Here is a 25,262-nt window from a genome sequence, read left to right as displayed (position 1 = left end):
GTGATGAAGCACACAGGTTAGGGGAGAAATAATGAGGAGGTATAGAAAACGTTTTCCCTTTTGCTCCCTACCCAAAGGGTCTGTATAGACTTCTTGGACCCGCTGACAGGTGGCTTTCTAAAGCTGATAAACTCGCCACTTTGGCTTGATATTTTCATCTATAATATTTCTGAATGAAGTGTGAAAAGAACGCTATGCTTACCCACTAAATGTCAACCTGGAAATGACTTCCTGGGACGCAGTAGCACCCGAGCCACAAGTTCTTTACCCCTATTAGTAGTTTCCTCCAACTGTGACCTGTGCACCTCCCAAACTGGTACATTTTTAAAATAGTAGTTAAACTGCTCAACCTGAAGAGATCAGGGCTCCTTCTTCCAATTATGTCTGCCGGTAATATGTAGATGAGTTAATATAAACCCCTACTTTTAAAGCTCCACAGGTTTGTAATCACCATTACCAATACACAGCATTTGGTTTCAAATATCTTTATTTGCATATGATATTATTGAAGGTTCTCTTCTAAATACACCTCCCTGCTTATTTCTTCCCTCTAACGCCATCACATTTCCTAAGGGAGAACCAATTTACATTCTTGTTTTGCTCTTCAGATCCATGCCAGTTTCCATGACAACATAGTTTCACTTTCTCATCCTGTCTCTCTCTCTCCGTTGTCCTCTCATTCCCCACTGCTCCTTTATTATGTTCTCTTGACCTTCCTCCAATGTTTCATTTTCTTTCTTTCCAAATACCAGAGTCCAAATTCCTCCTCTCCTCTCATTTCCTCACCTAATTGTGCTCATTCCTCTGCTAGCCAGCAGAGAATAATGGACTCAGATAAAGCATATCTCAGGGGGTAACAGTGGGATGGAATTCACTCCATCTTTTTGCATTTTATAATGCAGTGTAGTCTCTCTGTTGGCTGTTTATTCTGTTTTTTTTGCCTCTTCGGGCTGGATTATTTCATGGGAGTGATGTCTAGAGCCTAAGAATATTCAATCAACAGAATATGCAGCTGAATATTCTTTATTTGGATTACAAGCAATACAAAATCTCCCACATAGCTTAAAGGTTTGTTTCCTTATTCTTACATTTAGCTATTTAAGCAAATAAAAGCACCAATGAGCCTTATGCCCGTTATGATTCAACATATGATGAAAGAATTATGTAGTGTGCACATCTCTACGATGACATGATTAAAATCTCAAGCCATTTAAATACTCATCTCATCTTAAACCACTTATCTGGGGTCAGGTCGCGTGGGCAACAATTCCAGCAGGGGACCGCAAACTTCCCTTTCCTGGGCCTCATCTACCAGCTCTGACTATTAAATTACTCAATGATTAAAAATGTCCGATGCCAACAGGTGTCCTAGGTCTTCCTCGGGTTGATTAACGCCCATCCTTTGTGCTTGTGTGGTTTGAGATATGTTCACAGCTCCATTTTGAACAGTATTCCACTGCAGATTTGTGATCTAGTTCTTACAAACTAGGTACAAATAATTGCAGCTCCCTCCCATAACTATATTATGGGTTGTTCAAAGCTTCATTCTACATTTTACACAATTAGTGTTGCTAACAGTTGCAAGGGAAAATACTTGCAACATGTGGGATAAAATCATTTTATTATTTGCTCTCAACCTGAAGAATAAAATTTGTTCCCATGACAATTGCTTTGGTGGGGCTAAGTGGTAGTCAGCACTACTGCTGCTTCTAGAAGTACCGTGTAAGTGGTCTTAACTCGATGAACTACTGCAGTAAAACGCAAGGGCTCTGCTACCCAAATTGGATGAAACATTTCTCCCCATGTCAACTTAGAAAAGCAGACTGTGTAATTGCAAGAAAGGCCTTTTTCATTCCAAGTTGACTTGAAAGTATGTGCTGCCAATTGCCTACTTCTGCTACCCAAACCACCAGAGGGAGTAATCAACGGAATTCCCCAAACCTGAGGCGCGCGAGCTCAGTCAACAGTGCTTTCATAGAGGCTTCTTCTTCTTCTTCTTCTTCTTCTTCTACTTCTTCTACTCATTTTAATTCCGCCACAGGACGCTGTCCATCAAAGACGTGCTCTGCGATGGAAAATGAGATTGATGAGCCTATAGTGCCTTTTAAATCACAACGACACAATTTAATACGCGGGTGGAGGTATCACAATCTTTTGAAAATACCAGGCTAGAAATATGAAATATATATACTTTTTTTTAAAGTAATTTATTTATTCTTATAGCCTCTAAGTATCCGAGGCTGAGCCAGCACAGATGTCCGGAATGACAGAACGGTGACATACGGATGCCCGTGTGGCCACGCTAATTATCGTTGGGCGGCTGGGAGCGATACGGACTCGCAGGGAAACGCAACGTCCTGCGCTTCTACAGCGCGGATAGTGGGAGTCAAGAACCGCTGCAAGGTGACGCGTCCCCTTTTCTGATTTCCAAACCGAAACTTACCACCGCGACACGCCGCGGTGCTCATCGCCGGCTGAACCTCTGCCGTCAAACGACACCAGCTGCTGCTTCTTTTTTAAAATCAAACGACGAGAACGGGACCATCTTGCGCAGCGGTACGGGCGAGCGCCGCAAGCGGTGGCGGCCACTCCGGGGAATGTCGACCCGGCCCGTCAGCGCTGACATCGGCCTCTTCTGATCTCACGCGGGCGGTAAGTTGGAGAACACGGCTAACCTTTCAAAACACTGCCCCCCCCCCCCTCCGCCGCCGCAGCGCGCTAGCTGCGTTTCAGAGCCGTCCTGCTGACGCGCGTGTACTCGTGTAACTTTCCCTTTCCCTTTTTTTTATAAAAAATGAAGTGCCCGGGTGGCTAGCGAGCCTTTTAACAAAGTTCAAATCCCGCTAGCTAGCGGCGGTTCGCTTTGCAGACGTGACGGCGACGGCAACGCGGAGCGGTTTACGAGCAAGTAGCCTAGCGCGGACGTGAGTTAGCATCATGCTAAGTTAGCCCGTGGAACCCGGCTGGCGCAGCAGCTCGCGGGCGTCGGGGTTCACACCAGGGGCATGTGCCACCTACACTCCCCACCACCAGAATGCCCTGCTTGCTCCACGTTGTGGTGTTGTTGTTGTTGTTGTTTTCACGTGCCGCACACGAACACGGTTAAAACCTGACAACGCGTGCATTGTGTGTACACGCGCTCGTCGGGAAGCTAATCTGACAGACGCAGCCGATGCAACGTTTTGAATGGTTCCGAGCTAAGCGGCTAAAGCGCGTCGAGAGGAGACCGACTGCGTGACGACGACGGCGTTACCTGTCGCTGTCACTCCGGAGAACTAATGCGCAACGCTATCTGCCTCTGTCCTGATACTCTGGTCGAGGTTGGCTTTAATTGAACCTTCGGTGAACGATGTGCGTGTAATTGAAAATGTGTGTGTGTATATATATATATATATATATATATATATATATAATTCCACGTGAGCGGGCACGTCCTGTTATGTTGCTGTCACTTACACTCAGACACGCCGGGCAGTTTATAAAGCGACCCGACAAGGCGTAGCACGTTTTGTGGGTCAAAGTTCGTTCTTAAAATGTGAATAGCATAACGACTCTTTCCCTTTTATGAGAATGTGACGGTTTTATGATGGCTGTGAAGTGTCCATCCTACCCTCTTGTGCTCACTTCAGCCCCTTGAATATGCTGATACAATGCTGCACTCGAGCCCGTTCACGTAGGCGGATACTCCACTTTTCTCTTTTAGCTACCAAGCCTTCTTGTTTAACTGTGAGTGTGTGTTTGTGCACAGGAGCTCCATGCTGTTTGTGTATCTACAATATCCTGGTGAGCTATATATAGCACCTAACAGAGTTTGCAACTTGATCCGAATTGTCTTTCAGGGTTACGGTACGCTGCTTTCCACTGGAACCAAGATGTTTCTGAGCATCTTTTTTTTCCCTTAGAGGAAAGTCCACCGCTTACTTGTGTTTCTGTACGAGTTGTATCCTTAGAGATCCCTGGCAATTGCGTTGTTGTGGATAAATAATGGACACTGTGTAGTGTGACAGGGCTTAATAGGCCAAATTCAGTTTTTACTCCATCCAGTGCTCATGATTCACACACTGGTAGATTTTTCTTAAATTAAAAACACGACCAACAGGTGACAATGAATAAGTCTCCCTGTAACAGCATAAAGGCTAATTTGTATAAATGTACAGCAGATTGAAATGCACGCCTACATGTATTGATTGACAGATTCTGGGTGTGACTGAAAAGTCTATTTCCTGCCTCTTTTTTTTTGGTTCTGTCCTTGATTAGAAAGGAACAAGCGTGGCACAGCGACTGCATGTCCACGCACACCGCTTCCGTGCAAGCAGAGAGCCATTGGGTCCGCTGCTGACAAAGTGTTTTTTTATCTGGTTAGGTGATCTGAGAACTTTGGGGGGTGAGTTACAGCGAGCACCGCTATGAAAGAATAATGTGATATCGAGAATGTTTCCACACGGCAGAAGACACTTAAGCTCTGGACTTTGTAGGACGAGTAAGGAAAGACAACGGCACCACCGCTCTAATCCACAAATAGAAAGCATTTACTCCAAGCTTTTCTTTTTTTGTATGACACTTGTGTTAGGATTCACCTTTAGCGCCCCAGTGTCTGTCGTGTTTGTGTGTCTTTCTCTGTGCTTATCTTTTGCATATTTTTACATGCAATCTTTGTGGACAAAAGCACTCTGTCCACACGGCTGCTGGTCCTCAACCTTTTTGAATCGCATTAATATATTTAGTTGCACAAGGCCTTGCATTCAGGCACTTTGACGTTAGTTTGTCTTGGGTGTGTACCTTAATTACCACAGCGTGACCTTGTGTGCATGCAGGTCTCGGCCCCTTTTATGAGAACACTGTGGTGCTCGACCCTCAGGTACTGATCACAGTCCAATGGACGCAAGAGGAGAGATGCTTCCCTCTGTTTGTCGGCACTTCCTTGCACTGGGAAAGCTTTGTGTAACAAATGGAGTACCACTGGGTTGGTGATGTTAAGCTCTTTCTTTGTGTGTTCAAAGCTGACGTGTTCACAGGATAGTGTATGATTTACTAAAAAGCAGAGCCAAGTGTGTATTTATCGTGGTTACAAGAAGAGGAATCGTGATTTGTTTTGACTCGCCGTACTGCCCCAATATCCAATCAATGAGATACATGTGAGTCTTTGACTTGAAACTTCTTCTGACTGCAGATGAATGACTCAAACAGGGAAATACATCATTAAGTTTTGACCAAAAAACATTTAAAATATATATCTGACTGGTTACTTTACAAACTATCATAGTACCTTTACTGTAAATCAGCCATCAAACAGTCTGCAGGTAATTTCCCTCCTCGTTAACGGTCATCTCAACAGCTATTCCGGTGCGTCTTCCCCTTTCTGTGGTTTTCTTTCAGCTGTTCTCGTTAGCCCAGGACTGACGTTTCCCTTTCTACCTTCTCCACCTTCTGTACAGCAATGAGTCGTATTGGAGCCACGTCATGGGTAGATGCAACTAACTCTAACTCCAGTCCTTCTGTTTAATGCCGGGCTGCTGGCTCGTCTAAGGCCGGGTCATGCTTAGGCCAACGATTTGGTCTCTCTTGTGGTTTGCTCAGCGTTGTCGTGGCCAGAAGCTGCTGTGTACAAACCCTGCCGCTCCCCGGGGGGGGGGGGGGGGGGACAACGTGCAACGATTCAGATGCACAAGAACATCCTCGACAAACTCTCACGTCGCGTGATACACTCTGTGTGGAGTGCATTCTCACACGGGGAGAAACCAAGACACGGTGTGAGATGGGACAGATTGGGGAGGAGGGGGGCGGGGGGGGGTTCTCTGGAGCAGCCTGGTAGGTGTGTGTTCAGTTTGACACTGTGTGGCTTTTGTCGATCAGCCTTCTGCTTCTGTGCAGTTGTGCCGGCCTTCTGTCGTCTGCTCTGAAGCAGCAGTTTCAGCAGTTTTTTTTTTTTTTTTTCCCCCTCGCTCTAGTTGGCGTTTTTCCCAGAATGTGTTGGAAAGGATACAACCCTTGACCCTCTGTACAAAATGAGCCCAGTACTTCCCTGTCCCCCGAGCTGAGGCCAAAAACCGAAGACTAGGCGCGCGGAGTCTTCTTAACGCTTCCCTTACTGCAATAGCCAATCAATCGCGTGTGAAATGCCCACAGCTCCAAGCCCGTCCCAGTTTCGCCATGGCTGGACACATATTTCACAAACACATGCGATATCCAGTCTGACCGTAGCACACGCAACTTTCCCAGGAATCAATTCATATTTTAGTACGTCTCTTGGCTCGTCTACGTTCCTTCCATCACTGCCTTGATCTTCTAAAATGTCTCACTTTCCCCTTTTCTTTTCTCCCCTCTGTGGCCTTTCTCCCTGCACCTCGCCTACTGGTTAGCCTATATTTACTCAGCCCCGTGACATGTTTTGTTACCACAGCAACCTGCCACCACCCCCCCGACCCTCCTCCCGCACCCGCCCCCCTACTGTGCTCAATGTTTTTTTCTTTGTTGGCTGTCACCTGTGCACTGTCCCACAATGCACTGCAGTTGAGCCGTAACAAGTCCTATGACTTGTAGTGAGAGTTGGGAGCGATACAGATTTAGCCAAGTTTGTGGTTTAAAATCTCCCAAAAGTAGAAACTGCTTCTTTTTTTTTTTTTTTACCGATGAGACCGTGTCATTCCTGGGTGTTTATTGAAATGGGTGCTGACCTGCAGTAACCTCTTGTGCCGTGTGTACACTTGTGCATTCCTACAACACCAGGCCGCAGAAAAACGAAGTGCACGTTGGGAGAAGAGAACAGGCGTGTGATTGAAGATAAGTGGGGAGGGAAGAGAAGACTATAAAAAGAAAGAAACGGATGTGGCCACAGCGTCGAATGTGGTCAATAATCCATGAACAACGTTTCCCTGTCTTTAACACTCCTAGCAGACTCATTCCAGTTGTGTCCTTTCCTCCCTTGCTGACAGCATACAAATATAATCTTTGCTTCGCTTCTAAGGTCTGAGTTGTTTATTTACTGCCTCAAGAAAGATTCTCTCTCCCGTCACTTTCCTCAAAATCAGTTCATGATCTGTAATCGGCCGCCATGTTCTCAGACATGCACGGTCAGCGCTTTCCAATTACGTGACCTTTCAGTGGTCACTTTGTACCCACGAGGGAATTTCTGTCTTCTTCTTTTTTTTTTTTACCTTTTTGGTCTTCTGTGATTCTAACTGGAGAATGCAAAATGTGAAACGGTCTGAAAGTGGTGCCGGATGTGATTTATTGGGTGCCGGCACCAGTGATCACTCCCGACGTACTGATGGCTGTCCCCTGGAGGCCGCATCACATCATCGCTGTCAGCTGGTTTTCCGTGAGTGCAAGTCGGCTGATTCAACATCTTTAAACCTAGCTGAGCTCCTCCGTCATCACCCTTGTTGATTTTTCCAAAGTCGCCTGCTGTGCTAATCAGTTCAACTCTTGCAACACAATAGTCGCAGACAGAAGCATTTTCTTTCCCTCCTTGAGTGAATTTAGTGCAGCAGGTTTTGTTCAGCCAGTTCACCTTAGATGACACATTAGAGGCTGTTTGTTGTGTTATCGGAAGATGATCAGATTTAAGTTTTGGATTCACAATTCTAATTTAAGAACCTGCCAAAACACCGGCTGTTTGTTGCTCTGTTGCCGCTATTCTGTTTCAGACCCCTGATTTCATAGCGTTACTTTGTGCTTTATCACAGTGCGTTCCAATCCAGCGTTCATCTTATAGCTGCTTTAGTAGGGTCTTGGTTACTTAACATGAAAGTGGTCTGTCATGTCACATTTCATAACATTTGTAAAGTGTACAGGTAAAGAAACTGCTTGAAGTGAAATAAAGTCTGTAGTACGTCTGTTTCACTGTGGTGGTGACTGACAACTTTTGGGCTTTGGTTAAGCAGCTAGATACGTTACATGTGTGTAACATAAAAGCAGGCAAGGAAAACACTCATAATATTTAGGTTGTGACAAACTAAGGCTGCATGGAAACATTTTTAAATAGCAGTACTTTGACTAAGGAGATTTAACACATTTTGATCAACTTATGTTAAAGTTATTCCACCAAAAGTAACCTTTAATAAATCACAATCTTGTTTATGAACTAATTATTGAAATCCTGCACATAAATGAGGTAAAAAAGGAAACCGGCTCTTGTTTTTTTCCCTCTAGTCAGTTAAACAATTCAGTTAGATTAGATTTAAGTCAGCTGTAATACAAACATCCAGGAACCCAAATGTGAAGATCCACTGCAGGTATACAGGACTCTGGAAGGAATTTGGGTGTTTTGCGACCATGATGCACTTCCCTGCAACGACCATTTGGTCCCAACTCGTCTTTGGGAGTGACGGCCTTGGATCCCCGTGATATCAGATGTAGGCCGAGGAAGTACTTGACAGACCCATTTTATCTTTATAACATTCTTTGTCTACCGTCATTCATACCTGCTAGCGGGGCCTCGTCCTGAGTGAAAGGGCAAAGCGTCCGAGCACCTTGGACTTCTTTTTCCTTCTCTTTGGCGATCTGACTGACTCCATGTTAACTGGCTGCTGTCAAAAAGGTCTCAACTGTGCATCTCTGTGCAGCTGCAATACACATTATTCATTCATCAGTTCTGTTAAACACTTTGGCCGCAGTGTTTACTGGTGTCAATCCACAGAGCAGCCCTGTGGCATCTGTGTTTTGGACTTGGCTTGGTATTTCTTTTTCTCACCCGTGGCCCCAACTTCTCGGGGCTCTCTGGGTCTATTAATACATGCTCGCTCTAAAAATACAGGGCACTTTGTGACCCAGTGGGACTATATAGCTCAGCCGCTTACCGTAGGCAGTCGAATATACACACACACACACACACACACACATTCGCAGTAGTCATAAATTCTGACCTGCATTACGGATGCTACGTCATTTTCCTGGCATTCACAATGAAATCTAGAAATCAAATCATGAATGAATTGTGTTAAAATGCACCATTCCTGGATGGTCAACTGAAGAAACATTTAAGAAAACACATTCCTTACTTTTTCCAAAATTACTTTAAATTAGACTTTAATTAAAGCCAATGCGCTCCCTGAGAACAGTATTGTTTGTTCCGTTGATGTTCAAGCAGGGCTTTGTGTTTATGTGCTATCAATCATGGACCATGTGCAGAGGATTTTAAATCATTGAAATATTTGTTTGGAGCAGTGGTCGGACGCATCTGGACAAGGTCGCCCGTTTTAAATTGAATTTCTTTCCCAAACCAAATTGCGAAAATGTCGAAAGGAAAATGTAGACATTTTGTGCCAATAAAAATGTGTTTATTTCACCTTTTGCAACAGCCTATTCCCAGACTTAACTCTGCTTTTAACGGGAGCAGCATGTTTTGTTGACTGCTTAACAAGGCTTAATCTCACAGGCTATAAAGAACCGTGCACATCAGGGAACGTCATCAGCCCTCGTTTTTCCCTGCTGGCTCCTTCTCCATACACGATCAACAGGTGTCAGCCTGACTGGATTCTCTTAACTGAATACTTTTTGGCAAGAGTGTGCACGGCATGACATTTTGCGTGTCATAAACGCATTGCTTTTAACGTCACACACCTTGCTTTTCTTTGTGTAAGACGATACGCAGCAAGATGGCTGGGAGCTCTCCGCCTCCCTCCGGCGCTCCGTCTGCAGGTCGAGGCGGCAACAAAGCCAAAGCTTTTGAGGCCCCGCCGGAGGAGATGAGGAGGAGTTTGTGATCGACCTGCTTACCTTCAATAGCTTCACAGGGAATCTGACCCAACGATGGGCAATGTGAAAATCCAACAGTATTATTTATATTAAACAATTATTTTTTTCCACCGTCAGATCACAACATGTCTTAAGGTTACCTTTCCTAAAGAACCTAGCATTATATTATTTATCTCATTTACACCACGGCATGTCCCTTCTGTCTCTAGATGGTCGCGTCCAAACAGGTGAGCAACCTCCCACCAGCATCCGTCTGAACACAAGGGATGTCTAGTCTTTATCTTGGCTTTAATGCAAATTTCCTCTCAGGATTTTAAAAACCATTTGCTACCTTCCAAAAAGGAACGCTAGTGGAGCCTTTTTAGTTAGTTCATGTGCAAGATGTTGCATGGCATTTGGCACATTACCGAAACAATGCATCCAAACAAGTTGAGGGCAATTAAATGTTGCCCTGTGACTCTGACTTTGCCAGCACACAGCCCCCGACCCTCGCTGGGCTGGCTTCGTTCATCATTGGGTAAGAGCACTGTGTATCTTATGCACAAAACTAAGCAGAGTTTTAAGATCTGGAGGCTTTTGGGAGGAAGACGAATGCCGTTTGGAAATATCTTCTTTGTGAGCGGCCTCTGCTCAGCTTGACCACCAGTAAAAGGAGCCTCGGGGCGCGTGTGGTCAGGTACCGCTTTGCTATTGATGGGAGTTGTAACGTCAATCCATGATCCATCTATCCATCATCCATCTATGAACTTCATCATGAAATGGTGATTCCACATCCAGTTTAAGCTTTTTTCTGGCAGCTTGTAAAAATACCTGCTGTTGGCGTCTGAGTCCAGATAAGTTCTGCAACCGTAAGAACACAGAAGTTAGACTGAGAATGAAACCTTGTTTCAGTGGAAGCCGCGACTGCTCGAGGGGGGGGGGGGGGGGGACCTCCTTCAAAGGACTTTAATATTAATTTTATGACCTTATTGCAGATGAATTGCAGAGCAGCCGTGTTGATTTCATATGTCACCATAATGTGGTGTCTCGGTCAGTTCGTGCTTTGAGGTCAGTTGCGATGATTGCAGATTGCACCATTAGGTGTGGTGTTGGTTCTCCAGGTGTGTCTGAAGCTTTTTTTTTTTTCTCTTAAAAAGTAAGCACTCAACACGCAAGTGAGATGATGCTTGTATCTGTACTGCTGTTCAATATACACTACACAACCCAGACAAACCGTTTGGCTTTTGATGATCAAAACAAAAAGAAAAACACTTGCTCGGGTCAGGGCCGCGACGTGGTCCTCTACCGCTTTCTACCTCACCCACCCTGCCGTCATTGTGACTGACTCACAATGGGTGGGTGAAGTAGAAAGCGGTAGAGGACCACGTCGCGGCCCTGACCCGAGCAAGTGTTTTTCTTTTTGTCACAATGAATCTACTCAAGTGTCCCGACTGCGTAGTCGTGATGCTCTCAAGGTGGCAAATGATCAGACGCATAGAAATATGAAGATACGCACTCACAAGGTGAAAAACGCATTGACGTTACAAGAAATTCAAAGCCTGCCGCACCCGACGCACCCATGTTGTCACTGGTGGAACCAGTTGTTTTGAGAAGTTGCCCAACCACTTGAACAGAGATGACCTGCATTTGTAATCAAGGTCTGACTCAAATTGATGACATTTACTCCCAGAGTACTGGATTTGTTATTAATCAGTCCTCGCGTCAACAGGTCTAATCTTAAATAAACTCACACAAGACATGGTGGTTGGATCTTATTCTCTTGTCTGCAGTGCTCTGAAGCAATCTTCTCCAGATGTTGAAACACCAATGGGTCCATAGCATTTCTTTGCTTGAACAGGGAAACCTGCTTTGTTTGAGACCTGTGACAATAATTGAGTTAAATATTAATGTGCTCACCAGCAGTTGCTAGTCATGCCAGCGCTTTGTCTGCTCCTCCAGTAGGTCAAGGAACAACATTGATTATGTGGTGGAAATTAGATCAATTCTCCCCCAACAGATTACACTTTATATAATTCATTAAAGTCAGTGTGATTTAAATCAATCAACTTCATTCACTTCACAGAACCTTAAAAAAAGATTCTAACCCGTGCGTAAAACCCATCCAAGCTGAGGCTTTTGCTGCTCTAAAGTCACTGTACTGTTCCTGGCCGCTTACTTAAATACAGGCTCCATTCCCGGGACGAGGCTTGGGGACAATGTGCTAGCCAGGCCTCACTCCGGGTTTGCAAAGCGTTGGATGAGAGGATATTGGCTTCAAAGTTATCATCTGGGGTTTCCCCTGTGGATCGTGTCAGCTGCAGCCGAAATGACTGGGTGACTCTCCTTGATTTCTACCAAGACTGGTCTTCAGATAGGCCCAGCCTTTCTCTACCGTCCACTCGAAGGTCGGTCGACTCGCCCCGTGATTATTCTGCCTCCACTCTGCGTCACCCAGTGAGCGAGTGAGTCACACTTTGTCAACAGGAGCGACGTCTGACTGTCCCCATTTGAGTTAATGAGTGATGAACTCCTCAGCCCGACGAACAAGACCCCTTTTTTCCCCGTGCTGACATGAGCCGGCGTCGGTTAATGACTAATGGCAGCGCTGTGTTTACCGTTACCTGTCAAGCTGAGTGAGTGGCACACATGGTTCTGTAAGAGCAGGACAGCTGAGCTGAGCGACCAAACCGCGTGGTCTTCAGTGGTGGGATTGTGTCATCTGCCAAAAATGGAACCAGTGGAAATGTTTACTCAGGATTGCTTCATGTCAGACAAGTATCTCGGCCAGATGGTTTTGAACAAACCGTGATGACTGTTTTTACCAACTATTGTTCACCACCAGCAGGTGTGGCAGGTTCTTGTTGAGACCTGCAGATACTGAAGAACTGCCTTAATGCTTAGTGCGAAGCACCTTTTGTTGTATAAAATGGTGTACGAGTTGGTAGACTGGACTCTCTGAAAAGCACAGCCCAGGGTGAAAGGTTAAAATCAGAAGGCCGGGGTCACAGACGCAGGCAGGTGGTGATGTCGAGAGGGCGGCGGCTTGCGGCGATGGACTTGATCCCAGAGAGAAGCGTCATTTGCTCGGGAAGGCTCCTCCATTCTTGATGTTGTGCTTGAATCTTACTTCGTTTGATGTTTTTATTCCCTGACATTACCACGAAAGCTACAATTGGATATTGTAGAGCTGAGGTGTCGTTATCTGGGCTCTCAGGTCACACTGAAATAGATTAAAAATAAACGCGGATAAACCCCCAAGGTTTGGTGTGTCCGAGAAGGCCCGAAACTCAAATCTTTAATTAGCAGGTGATGCTTTTTTTTGCCTCCCTGTGCTTCCAAGTGTGAACGATCGAGTCTCTGATAGAGGCAGGGAGAGACGGGCATTGCTGCAGACAGTGTTGTGGAATGTGTGGTGGGGTTTTTGTGCTTTGCAAAGTGTTTGGTCGGGGGAGTAACCTAAAACACTGCTGAGCTGCTTCTTGGCTGCAGGTTCCTCCCCCAGCTCACTTTCCCTTAAAGGAACAGTCACCTCTCTGTCTCTTTGGCCTTTGCTCTCTTGCAATCTTTTCCGCCTGCGCTCATGAAGCTGATGTTGAGCTGAGGGCACTTACTGAAGAGATAGCGCCAACTGTAAAGGTTGTTATCTGGCTCCACGGCTGATGATACCCTGTTGTTGTCGTCCCCCCAGGTACATGTGTGGTCAGTGAAGTGTCCCGGAGAGCAGCATGGCAATGTATCAGCTGAGCGTCGGGTTGAGATGAGGTGAGTGAACAGGCTGAAGAGTTTGCGCGAAAGACACAAACTGAAACCAGAGTGTGTTGTTAGCCAATGCACAATTTGAGGTTTGTGTAGAGGAGCTGCATGGATGTCTTTTTCTTTTCTTTGTAAGGCCAAACCCAGAAATTATTAGCGCTTTGTTTCCCTCACCTGAAAGCCAGTGGGATTTTTCTATAGGCTTCTGAATTATTTCAGAAAATAAACACCTACAGCTAACTTTCACAAATAAGGCTTTTATGATTTTTGTTGTGTTGGCGCAATCTGCATGTTTAATGGGTACAAAAAAACTGCACCACGGTCGTGTAAGTGCAAGTATACACAACAAGGCTCACAAGGTGTCTGATTTAGCCCCTTGTGATAATGATCTTGTGATAACCACAGACCTTATTCTAAACAGAATCTCTGCCTTTCTGATGGGGGGGTCTGGAATCTCCAAAATGCAGACTCATGCTTCCTGCAGCACTTTATTAGGCCGAGTAGAGAAATGATCTGAATTTGTCTTTAAACTGTGGGGCCCGGTACAGAATTCTATTCTGAAAGACTAATGCTCTTGATTTTTCTTTTTTCATCAGTGTGAGCTCCACCGACCAACAACTTTTCTTCACACCCGACCTCCACCTCAATCACCAGCCAATCAAATGCACCCGGACAATAAACTGGCCAATCATGGCAAGCCGGTCACCAGTGATGGCCGTTCCCAATTACCCGGTGTAAACCAACAGGCCCAGCAGCTGCAAGGAGCTGCTGGGCACCTGGGTGCTAAGGGCGCCGCTGCCGGAAACCATGGAGTCAAAACCAACCAGATTTCCCCCGGCAACCCTGGACTTAAGGCTGTCAGCCAATCGGTGAGCAGCGTCGGAGGCATGCAGAAAACCAAATCCAAGCGGGAGCGGAGCGTCTCCATCGACTCCAGCGAGTCGAGAAGTGCTGTTCCTCAAGCCCTCGAGACGGACGCTAAAGGAGGTGAGCATTCACACGCAGACAAAACGGAGACAGAATCTGGGACGTACAGATTGCGTGTCTCTGTTCAAGGTGTGCTGAAGTTCATCTTCCTATCAGGCAAATCTCTACCCGAAATACCAGATTGAATGCGTTCAACTCCTCCACAGCAGGAAGTGAACGTTCGGACTGAGAGGACAGAATAACTTGTTTTCTGTGTCGCTGAAATGTCCTGACCTTTAAAGTAAAGCATCAGAATTTCCCCCTGGCTTTTGATAGCATGCTGCCGTGACGCGTCTCTCAGGAAACGGCATCTGGCATTCTGATGTGCTCGGAGGTAGAGGCGGCTTTTGAGGTGGCTAAAACTTAGTAAGCACAAAGAGGTCGTTATTGGAGCAGAGGCAGCGGGTGGGTGGAAAGAGTTAAAGTAGTTTTGGTTGTCTCTGTATATGTTTGTGCCAAACGAAGTGTTTGATTTGCATTTTTTTGCTGGTGTGTTCACGTGACTGTGGATGACGGTGTGTTTTTGTGAAACTCGTCTGGGCTTCCTGTCATGACTTAAACCTTTAAATGCACACGCAGAAGAAGAGGCGTGGTTCTAATATATAGACAGTCGGAGGCTTATTGAGAGTGAAAGCTCTGGAAATCTCTTCTGGGTCTGTTTGGCCTCGACACACACACACGTTTTCACCCTCTCTTTCTGCGTCTTTCTCTAATTTATGCTTGTAGAAGTGCATTTCATTCAAACCGAAGCCTTCCTCCTTATTACTTTCAAGTCATTCCACCGTCAAACCTGAAATCACGTCAGTCGTGACAAAGTGTGAACATGTTTGCGTTTTCTTCTTATGTTGTTGTTTGTGCTGTACCACAAAGTGTTGGCAATAAAGGCCGACATCTCTGCGTCACAGTCCTTCCTTCCGACTGTACATTTAAATTGTGTTCTTTCCCAAGCTCATGTGTTTGCTGGAAAATAGTTGTCCGCCACAAAGTCAGTTTGACATTGAGCAATGGACCTTGAAAATCTTTACTGATTTGTTTAGAAAGGTTATCTAAATGTGTCACCGTAATCAAGGATATTGCCACTTCTTTCCTGTTTCACCGTTTAGAGTTAAAACCCGGCCTTGTGTGTGCTGTCAGAAATTGTTCTACTCTTCTATTGCTGAAGTATTTCTGAAAGCTGCTACATGCATACTTCTGCAGCAGATCATAATTCCACCATGTGAGGAGCTTCAGCTCGCGCTTCTCAAAAAGGTGTAATTAGCGTGCTGCATATATAAAGAAAATAAAAGCAATACAGAGATGAGTAGAGCTGCAAAAAAGTGTAGTGTTTATTTTTTCCCAATAAATATTTCATTTTGATTTATTTACAAAATATATATATTTATCAGGCAATTTGGGCTACTTTGGTATATAAAAGCTTCAAGCGAATGTTTTTGACTAAATGTGGACGATGGATTTCCCCCTTTTTTAAAATGATAGAACACACCAGTTTTTGCCCAACAGTTGATATGTCTGTGTGTATTATCCTCCAGAGGGTGTTATGCGCAGTAAGCGGCGCTGCGTTCTGGAGAAGAAACAACCTTACAGTGGCGATGAATGGTGCTCTGGACCTGACACGGAGGAGGATGAAGACAAACCACACACTGCGAACCACCGTGAGTCGGTCTATCCCCACAGAGGGGGAAACCTGTAGCCAGTTCCACTCCCCGCTAACAATAGCGCCATTGTGACTTTGACGGCTGTATTGATTACACGTAGAAATCCCCTCCCCCCACTCAATTTCATTTTCCGAAAAAACAACCGGCTAAAGCCGTTAATTATCCGTAGCTGTTTTCAGATCTACATCCACACACACTAAAAGAGGATTGGAGCTTGGATCGCAGTGCTGCTCCTGGCCACTGATATGACTTGACGTGTATTTTAGCTCCATCTAGTGTTTGGATGTTTTAGCCAAAAAGATTTGTGCCAGTATTGCAATTTTAAGCCAGCACACAAATGCAGCCAAATTAAACCTGAGTGCTGCTGCTCTTTCACAGGAGAACGTGTGCTGGCCGCTCCTGTTCAAGGGCTCTCTGATCGCCTGTCTGCAGGGCCCTTGTCTTGTGAACCTGCGGGACCAGTCATGGGATGCGTAGCTGGACCGGGGCTAAAAACAGAGCAGCCGCCTCAACCTTCACAGCAAGTGGTGTACGTTTTCACCACCAGCCTCGCTAACAGGTGAGACGTGTTTTGTAGGCCAGAATTGGAGATGTTTGAATTGTCTTTATCGCATCAACTTACCTTGTTTACCATTTATTTGTTTTTGTTTTTTTGCATTATGATTCAATCCACAGTATAACACTGTATACAGCTGTGGATATTTGAAATGATATGATTGCCCTATTTGTTTAACAGTGCTGCAGAGGCGGTAATGAAAGGACAGACTGATTCCATTCTTCTGTTTCACCAGCAAAATGTTTCACGCCCCAAGTTGGAGCAGGTCAGACATCCGCAGCTCAGCGTCACATTAAACCGATGTCAAGTTTGTGTTTAGTCCATAAAGGACTACAAGTGTTCCTTTCACAGTTAAGACCATGGATGTAAAGTATACATGGGAGTTAATTTGTTTAACTATTTTGGTCACAGATACTTCTCTGTACCCCGTTTCCGTTACGAGTTTAAATGCTTGTAAGATAAAATAACTGCAATTATTACCATTTGAAATGCTAACCATTTACAGGATGTAATGGTTTTTATTTTGTCTACTGCAGGGCCACTCATCAGGGAAGCCTGCTAACCCATCTGAAAAGATAAACTCCAGCAGCTCTCCACCCACAGGCACCCCTAAATCGCAATGTGGAACTCCCCGGCCGGCCTCTGCAGGTGTTGGGTGCCCATTGCAACCTGCAGGCACCCCGTCATCAGCAGGACACTCCGATAATGAATCCTCTCAGAACAGACCTGGCCATAGGTCCGAGGGAGGCAACATGGCCAATCCTGCAGGCCCAGGAGCTGGAGATGGGGAAGGTGCAGGCGGTATGTCTCTTCCAGTTGCTACGGTTTCTCCCTCGGGGAGTCCTTCCATCCTTTCTGCACACCTACAAGCGGATCCAGGCCAGAGGAGTGGCCCCGGGAACATGGACGGTCTTTCCAAAGAGCAGTTGGAACATCGGGAGCGCTCTTTGCAGACGCTGAGAGACATAGAGAGGCTGCTCCTGCGCAGTGGGGCAGGTGGAGGCCCTGTAGACACAGGACCCTCCACCAACAATGCTAGTAATAACTCGTCCAACCTTAATAATAACAACAACACTGATAGGAGTGCTATTCAGGAGGACCATGACAATGGTTCTGGAAATTGCAGTGGTGGTAGTATGCTGTCGACAGCCCTGGCTTCTATGGGAGGGATGAAGAAATATGAAGAACCGCTGCAGTCCATCATTGCACAAACACAGTCCCTTGCCAGACCTGCTCACGATGGACCCCACATGGACTCTCACCATAACCTACCACAACATCCACATCAGCAGCTGTCGTCACCTGGGCTCGACATGGGTCACATGCTTGGACCAGAGGGGCTGACCCCAGAGCAAGTGGCGTGGAGGAAGCTTCAAGACGAATACTACCAAGAGAAGAGACGACAACAGGAAATACAACCCCCTTCACATCAGCAGCACTTAAGAATGATGACGGAGATCGGCATGCAAGGAGGTCCGATGATGATGAGAGGACCCCCTCCTCCCTACCACAGCAAGTCTGGAGACCAGCAGTGGGGTCCTGGCAATATGTTGGGAGGAGGAATGGGTGGAAATACACGAATGATAGAAATGCACCAAGAGGGACCCCGTGGCCCAAGGTTCCTAGGGCAGATGCAGAGAGGGCCACCTGGGGGAGGTGGTTTTCCTGGTGGAAAAGGGGGTGTTTTATCAGTGGAGGGTCTAGGACCCCAAAGGCCCACCAGGCCAGGGATGATTTGGCTTGATGATATGCCAAACAACATAGGTAGTGGAGTTCCATTTCATGGCTGCTACCCTGGTAGACCTCCTCAGCATTTGCAAGGTGACCCAGAACATCTGCTAACGCATGAGGAAATGTTCCTCATGGAGAAACGGCAGATGCAGGGGCTCACCAGGTATGAACTTGACAGATTAGCTAAACAGCAGCAACAGGGCAACCTGGGCTCGAGAATAATGGATAATTCCGGGGCCTCCGAATTTCACAATTTGGGAATGGTCCGGGGTCCTCCCTCCGCTCGAGGTGATCCCATGGACTTTCCCGGTTCACGGGAGATTATAGGCTCTCCTGGAGGAGGTCCTCAGATGAGAGACCTTGTGGATTCTCCTCTAGGGAGCAGCCTCGCAATGAACATGAACCCACAGATGAATATTCAGCAGCAACAGCAGCAGCAGCAACAACAACAGCAGATGATGCTAACTCAGAAGCTCAGAGGAGGTCCCGCTGGAGGGGGAACTTTAGGTGAGATGTTTGGCCCGGGAGAGATTTCAAGAATCAGAGTTTCGCACAGTGGAGGAGGAGTAAATAAGGGAATGATTCCAGGACCTGATGGCCCCTTCCAGTTTCCCAATCATGGTCCCTTCTCTGGAGGACAGGGGGATGGGCCCTTCCTTCAGCAGCATGGCCATGAGATGTTTGGGCCTGATCAGCAAAGTCATAATCAAATGGGAGGTACGTCCCGGCTTAGTCATATGCCGATGACTGGAGTCCTCAGGGGAGTAGACCTCGGGCCCAGGCACCCCTCTGACCTTTCAATCAATGTTAACCCCAGGAGTTCTCCTTTAGTGCCTCGTCCTCATCAGCTCAAATCTCCATCACTCAACCGAGAGCCATCTCCACTTCTGCCTTCTCCCTCTGCTCCAGGCCTGAAGTCCCCCTCACAGATAGCCTCTGCAGGGCATCACACCACTCTTCCCGCTGCATCTGGTGCTGGGACTGCTTCCTCTTCTTCCATGAAGTCTCCTCAGATAATGGGGTCTTCCAACCTAGGGTTGCACTCCCCGTCTGCCTCACCTGGACAACTCAAGTCCCCTGCCTTGGCTGTGGGTTCTCCAGGTTGGGCGTCTCCAAAAGCAGCTCTTCCAAGTCCAGGTGGTCCTACCAGTGGGAAGGTAGTGGGCAATGGAGGAAGTAGTTCCACTGAGACAGGTACAAATAAAGTCAAGTTGACAGTGGATGAACATTAATGCTGTCCATGTATTGCTGATAATAATCAATTATTTTTAATGTTCTTTGCAGGCCAATCACTTCCCCCCAGGAGTTCCAACTCAACACCAATTAGCCAGCCAGGCTCTATGAATCCTGGTATGACGTTCACTTCCTCTCCCGAGAACCATCCAGCTCCGAATCCTTTATCTCTCATCATGTCCCAGATGTCCAAGTATGCCATGCCCAGTTCTACTCCCCTCTACCACGATGCAATCAAAACAATTGCTACTTCCGATGATGAGATGCTGCCGGATCGACCTCTTCTTTCTGGTGTCAGCATTGGAGGTATGAAACAACGACACATTGTCATAGACAGAGGACAATTTATACACATTGGCAGTGTGGAAGGAAACGGTAGAATAATAGTGTTCTATCTTAGTTCTATGATTTATTTATTTTCTTTCTATGCAAACCTTTGCTCTGCTTAAACCCTTGTAATGTAGTACAGCTGCTTGAGAAGGTGAATAGGCCTCAAATCAGTACATCCTGTATGATTGATTGACAAAAGGCAATCAGTGGTGTGATGTTTCACGTGCTTGCCTTTCTTTATCACCAGGAAACATGGGGAACCCTCAGACCTCCCAGATACTCGTCTCCCAGGGCTCCATTGGTCCCCACAGTGATCCGCAAAGCCCCATGGGCATTGTAAGCCAAGTTCCGCAACACCTGCCACATGACTCATCAGGACGTGTGCTTTCTTCGCCGAACCAAATAGGCATGCCCGCCATGATAGGAGGAGGTCCACCTGATGGAATGGGGCGCTGCAACGTTTCGCCTATATCCCAGAACCAGATGCCGGGCTTTCCTCGCATCCAGCACCCACCTCTCGGGCCAATGCACTCACCTATGGGAGGAATGTCAAATCATTTCTCCCAGTCTAATGAGGATATTCTACCACCACAGCAGTTACACCTTAGCCTGCTTAGAAAAGGTCATTCTCACCAGCGCCACTCTCATCCCTCTGACTCATTTGCCTCTTTGCCCATGGGGGACGGCCCGGATCTAAGTGAAGTTATACGACCCAGTCACTCGGGGATCCCCGAGTTTGACCTCTCCCGTATCATTCCTTCTGATAAGCCCAGTAGCACTCTCCAGTATTTCCCCAAGAGTGAGCCACATCAGAATCCCCATCAGGGGCCCCTAACCCAGCAACCCACTCCGCAGCAGCTCCTCAAACAGCTGTCTTCTTCTGTCCCTCCACACACCAGCGGCCCCTCATCCAACCCCCACTTGGCAAATCTACAGAATATGATGGCTGAACAGCAGCTGGCGCCTCACCCCTCACACGTTGGAATACGCCAAAACATGGGCATTCCTCAGGGGGGCTCCAGGGGCATGGGTCCCGGATCAGGCATGGGTCCCATGTGCCACCCTGGACATATGATGGGAAGGACAGGAATGGCGCCCCAGCAGCAGCAGCAGCAGCAGCAGCAGCAGCTACAGCAACAGCAAGCCATGATGACGAGCAGCCTTCTCCACCATCCTTCCAATCCGTACCCTGGCATGATGTCCTCCCAGCAGCACTCACACAATCTGATGGCACAGCAAAACATTATGATGATGCAGGCTAAGCAGCGAAGCATGTCAATTCCAGGGGATCCCTTTGTCTCCCAGGGCGCTCTCATGTCCCCCCAGGGTCCGATGATGGCCCCGTCCCACCCACAAACTGGTATGATGGGCCCCCAATCGCTCAGACAACGGGGAATGTCTCTGGACAGTCCCATTGGTTATGGGCCCGGTGGTATGGCCCATATGCCATTCTGATCCAGTTGATACAAACCTTGGAAAAAAAGAAAAAAAGTGTCCGCTTCGACCTTACCATTGTGTCCAGTTTTTTTCATTGTTATTATCGCAGTTATTTGAAAAGACCATCAATTTATGGAGTACAACTGATTAGAAATGGAATAATGAAAAGCACTGTAATACAGTTCATTTGAAGCCATGTTCTAAAATACTGTAAAATATGTAAATTACAAAGATGTGTCTAGTTGTTGTTGTTGTTGGAACAGAGTGGCAGTCAGCAGAGGAGTGCCTCCAATTTCTATTTTGTTTTAATATCATTGATTTTTTTTTTTTCTTCAACTACCAAACTGTTGTTCAAAGGAATTCTATATGTATATAATATATATAATATATATATATATATGTATATTTATATATGTATATTATATATATATATGTATATTTATATATGTATATTATATATATATATATATATATTGACGTGTGTGTGTGTGTGTACATATATATATATAATATATACTTGCTGTATATAAGATGCAATTTGTGATTGTTTGCAGTTGTTCTGTATAACTGTTTTTAATAGAAGTCTAAAAATAGAACAATGCTGATCTCTACTGTGGTTTTAGCTTCGGTTCTTGTGTCAATTACTGTTGTGCACGAACACTGACAAAGGGACACAGTTGCTGTATATTTTATGAACTCTTTATTGAATTTAATAAGCAGTAGCTGAAGTACAAGCAAAAAAAGATTCAAAACTTTCTTGACTGGTTAAATAAAACGTCTTTTAAAATGCAAATTTAAAATCCATCATTACTGTACAAATGCATCACTGTAGAACGGAAGGATCTTAGTTTCATCTGACATTTTACAAAAGCTCATTGTATTCGCATGGTGCTGGTGGTCGTTGCTCTGTCAGAAATGGATGGTCGACTATGACCCTGGGCTCGGAGAAAAGGGGAGCAAACGTTGCTGCATCCCTCTTCACAAAGCAAGTGTATCAGCTCCTGGCGAAAACGTACCCCAACAAAGGCATACAAGAAAGGGTTCAGGCAACAGTGTGAGAGGCCGATGCTTTTTGTCACATCGAGGACTGATAGCAGTAGGATGTAATGTTCACAGGCCTGTTGTGAGATAACGCTCAAGTCTACCATTGTTTTGATCAGTATGGTGACATTGTATGGCAGCCAACAGAAGAAAAAGACCAGCGTGACAAGTAAAGACAGTCTAATTGCGCCTTGCTTTGCTTGGCTTTTCTGACTGCGGCACAATGTAACTACCACTGCTGCGTAACAATAGCTCATGACGGCCAGTGGAATGAAGAAGCACACGTGATCTAACACTGTATTGGTCAAAACCCAGTTGTTTGCATGGATACCATAATCATGATAGAAACAGGAGACCTGTCCTCCGACCTCCTTCACAGAAAGAAACACAGCATTCGGTACAGATAACCCCAGACAGACCAGCCACAGTGCAATGCATGTTCGGTGCACTGTTTTCGGACATCTACTTTGCATCCTTGGAATGGCGTGAACGACGGCCAAATAGCGATCAAACCCAATGCAAGCCAAAAGGAAACTCCCACAGTGGAGGTTAAGATTTTGCACCAGGCCCGTCAGCTTGCAGAGAAATTCCCCAAACAGCCAACCGGCGGCGGCATTGACTACATCAAAAGGAAACGTGAAAAGGAGCAGGAGGTCCGCCAAGGCAAGGTGCAGCAGGTAGATCTCTGTTATGCGCAGGTGGTGCCGTCGTCTCAGGAGGACTGTTGTCATCAGACCATTGCCTGACACCCCCAGCAGGAAGATCAAGCTGTACAGCACAGGTTGGAAGGTCCGCAGGGAAATCCCCTCGTCATCACAGACCGAAGGGGCCGTGTCATTTCCATAATTGTATTCAAATGTCGAATTCTCCCCATCTGTGTACAGCTGTAAAATATAAAGGAGGAAATCGGTCATTTTAATAACATCACAGCATGAGAATCATGTGGTGTCAAGTGTGTGTGAAATGATGCCCCGTTGTCCCCTTCAAAAGAGTTTGGGTTGAATTCTAATATCCATGTTTCAATAATGAAAAAAAGGAAGCATTGCTTTAGCTTGTCTTATCTTTAAAAGGACTGCTTTGATTTTCATTGTTCTGTTTTTTTTCAGTCAAATGATTAGGCAGGAAATAGGCCAGATTGGTTTCACTTCCCCTTAAAAGTAACATAGTGCTGTTTTAGGCAAATCATTTTATTAAATTAGGCTATTAAAATCTTAGTTACCCTTAAATAATGGCATTATATATATAAAAAGAAAGGGTTATTTAAATTTAACATCGTAGAAACATTCATTAGTTTATGTAAAAAATGGAATACACACTTTTGAATGTCATCGTATTCCAATTTAATATTAGTAGAAGGTACTTTGTGCCAGTTACTCCAGTCTTGTCATGGAACTTCTCTATAAGAAAGTGTATATAGAATTGTTAAATATCCATTAATCCTATTTAGATATTCCTGTTGTACTTTTCTATAACAGTTCCCCTTCTTATAAACAAGACATTTGTTTTATTCAACTTTAAACAGTGTCATCTTCTATTGCTGCCAATACTGTCAATGCTATTATTGATGTACTAAGAACAAATTTGCACATATCAAATTAAATTAAATCAGAATATGATCGATTGATAGTGTGAAATAGGATTTTGAGCATAAGCATTTTACCATTTGCTTAATTTCTTAATCATGTCTTACCTCAAAGACAGCGGTGTGTGCAACAGCCATGTCGCTAAATTCACTTCACTTGAATGTAAATCTTACACTGCTGATAAACTGAAATTTGACTTCCTGTTAGTGCTGCATCTTATAATTGCTTTGCCAATTCCTCTTTTTTCCTTGTTGTTCTTGAAAATAAAGGTTTTACATTTGATTTATATATAGATCATCAAAAAGATCATATATCTCCTACATACAGCAGCAATAGTGTAAAATAATATAACCTTTTCCTTTTAAATCCCTTTGGTGTTAGTTATAGACACCTGGGATTAGAAAGATGTAATATATCACCCTGCAGTATCCTTCTGTTCTAATGAACATATAGGATGTATTACATTGAGCCCCCTCGTTGTTTATTTCCCTGGTGAGTAAACAGGAAAGAATCACACCCTATGTAGCAAACCTGTGTCTGTTAAAGGTCATTTTCATGCTTCAGTAATTTAAGCTACAGTAGGGTATTCCCTATTCATCTCAACTTAAAGACATGTAAATACATATTGTTGTCAATTATTGTTCTTAATTATAGAAAGAAACTTCACTAAACTTCCAAATGTCAGACGCAGAGTTTTAGAAATTTTTAGAAGAGTTACGCTGTACTGCTGAAGGTGTCCACCACCGCTAAAGAGCATTTTAACCACTCAATCCCACCTAAGACCTACTGTTTTGCTCACAAAAACAAACTACTATTTCAAGTTTATCAAACCAAAAACTGAAAACACACAAATGCCAAATTTGCATGTATAAAATTAAATTAGACTATGATCAACGATACATAGTTTGAAATAGGAGTTTAAGAGCATCTAAAGCATTTTACCATTCCCTTCATTTCTTAATTATGTCTTACCTCAAAGACAAGGGTGTGTGCAACAGCCATGTCGGTAAATCTTGGTCACTTGAATGTAAATCTCACTGCTTACACTTACATCTTACACTATGCTGAAATATGCGTTGACTTCCTGTTAGTGCTGCAGCTTATAATTGCTTTGCCAATTCCTCCTCTGAGGTGGGTTGGGTAGAAACAGCCAGTCAAATCAGGCAAAAGCTTTAAATATGGCTTTCCATAGTAAGCATGACAGAGCAGCAATGCAAGTCAGAGTGAAAATAAACAACAAACATTGGCTTTGGATGAGCAAGAGGCAATCATACTAAACTGGTCTGGTTTATATGTAGTTTT

At 45.2% G+C, this 25,262-nt stretch overlaps 2 protein-coding genes and 1 long non-coding RNA gene across 8 annotated transcripts; 1 reads left to right on the top strand and 2 right to left on the bottom strand.

The window, feature by feature from the left end:
- Nucleotides 1-729: 729 nt before the first annotated feature.
- LOC144410222 (uncharacterized) lies at nucleotides 730-3,373 on the bottom strand. The gene is made up of 2 exons (XR_013468155.1): nucleotides 3,254-3,373; nucleotides 730-2,065 (listed from the first exon to the last, which is right to left on the bottom strand). It is a non-coding gene; the product is annotated as an uncharacterized LOC144410222 (long non-coding RNA).
- Nucleotides 2,308-22,129, top strand: bcl9l (bcl9 like). Of its 5 annotated transcripts, none has more exons than XM_040177651.2 (9): nucleotides 2,308-2,652; nucleotides 13,364-13,437; nucleotides 14,025-14,415; nucleotides 15,924-16,046; nucleotides 16,428-16,608; nucleotides 16,786-16,870; nucleotides 17,142-19,530; nucleotides 19,621-19,875; nucleotides 20,147-22,129. In XM_040177651.2, exons 3-9 carry the CDS (start codon nucleotides 14,091-14,093, stop codon nucleotides 21,352-21,354), a joined length of 4,566 nt encoding a protein of 1,521 aa, XP_040033585.2. In that variant the 5' UTR covers nucleotides 2,308-2,652; nucleotides 13,364-13,437; nucleotides 14,025-14,090; the 3' UTR covers nucleotides 21,355-22,129. The 5 variants fall into 5 exon arrangements, with proteins under 5 accessions (XP_040033585.2, XP_040033586.2, XP_077961189.1 ...); XM_040177652.2 differs by having other exon boundaries at nucleotides 2,309-2,652; nucleotides 16,482-16,608; XM_078105063.1 differs by lacking the exon at nucleotides 2,308-2,652 and adding an exon at nucleotides 2,689-2,924.
- On the bottom strand, nucleotides 22,020-25,093 carry cxcr5 (chemokine (C-X-C motif) receptor 5). Of its 2 annotated transcripts, none has more exons than XM_040174593.2 (2): nucleotides 24,933-25,093; nucleotides 22,020-23,261 (listed from the first exon to the last, which is right to left on the bottom strand). In XM_040174593.2, the coding sequence occupies exons 1-2, from the start codon at nucleotides 24,960-24,962 to the stop codon at nucleotides 22,209-22,211; spliced, it is 1,083 nt and encodes a 360-aa protein (XP_040030527.2). In that variant the 5' UTR covers nucleotides 24,963-25,093; the 3' UTR covers nucleotides 22,020-22,208. The 2 variants fall into 2 exon arrangements, with proteins under 2 accessions (XP_040030527.2, XP_040030534.2); XM_040174600.2 differs by lacking the exon at nucleotides 24,933-25,093 and adding an exon at nucleotides 24,068-24,398.
- Between the last annotated feature and the right edge of the window lie 169 nt (nucleotides 25,094-25,262).

The sequence above is a fragment of the Gasterosteus aculeatus genome, chromosome 1, assembly GCF_964276395.1.
Source record: "Gasterosteus aculeatus chromosome 1, fGasAcu3.hap1.1, whole genome shotgun sequence".
NCBI classification, from domain to species: domain Eukaryota; kingdom Metazoa; phylum Chordata; class Actinopteri; order Perciformes; family Gasterosteidae; genus Gasterosteus; species Gasterosteus aculeatus.
The sequence above is the reverse complement of the archived record's forward strand: the minus strand, read 5'-3'. Positions and strand labels throughout refer to the sequence as shown.

Coding starts and splice junctions, on each gene's coding strand:
- bcl9l (XM_040177651.2), top strand. CDS start 14,091: ATGCACCCGGACAATAAACTGGCCAATCATGGCAAGCCGGTCACCAGT. Junction 14,416..15,923: donor CGAGACGGACGCTAAAGGAG/GTGAGCATTCAC, acceptor ATTATCCTCCAG/AGGGTGTTATGCGCAGTAAG. Junction 16,871..17,141: donor CACGCCCCAAGTTGGAGCAG/GTCAGACATCCG, acceptor TGTCTACTGCAG/GGCCACTCATCAGGGAAGCC.
- cxcr5 (XM_040174593.2), bottom strand. CDS start 24,962: ATGGCTGTTGCACACACCCTTGTCTTTGAG. Junction 23,262..24,932: donor CACACACCCTTGTCTTTGAG/GTAAGACATAAT, acceptor TATATTTTACAG/CTGTACACAGATGGGGAGAA.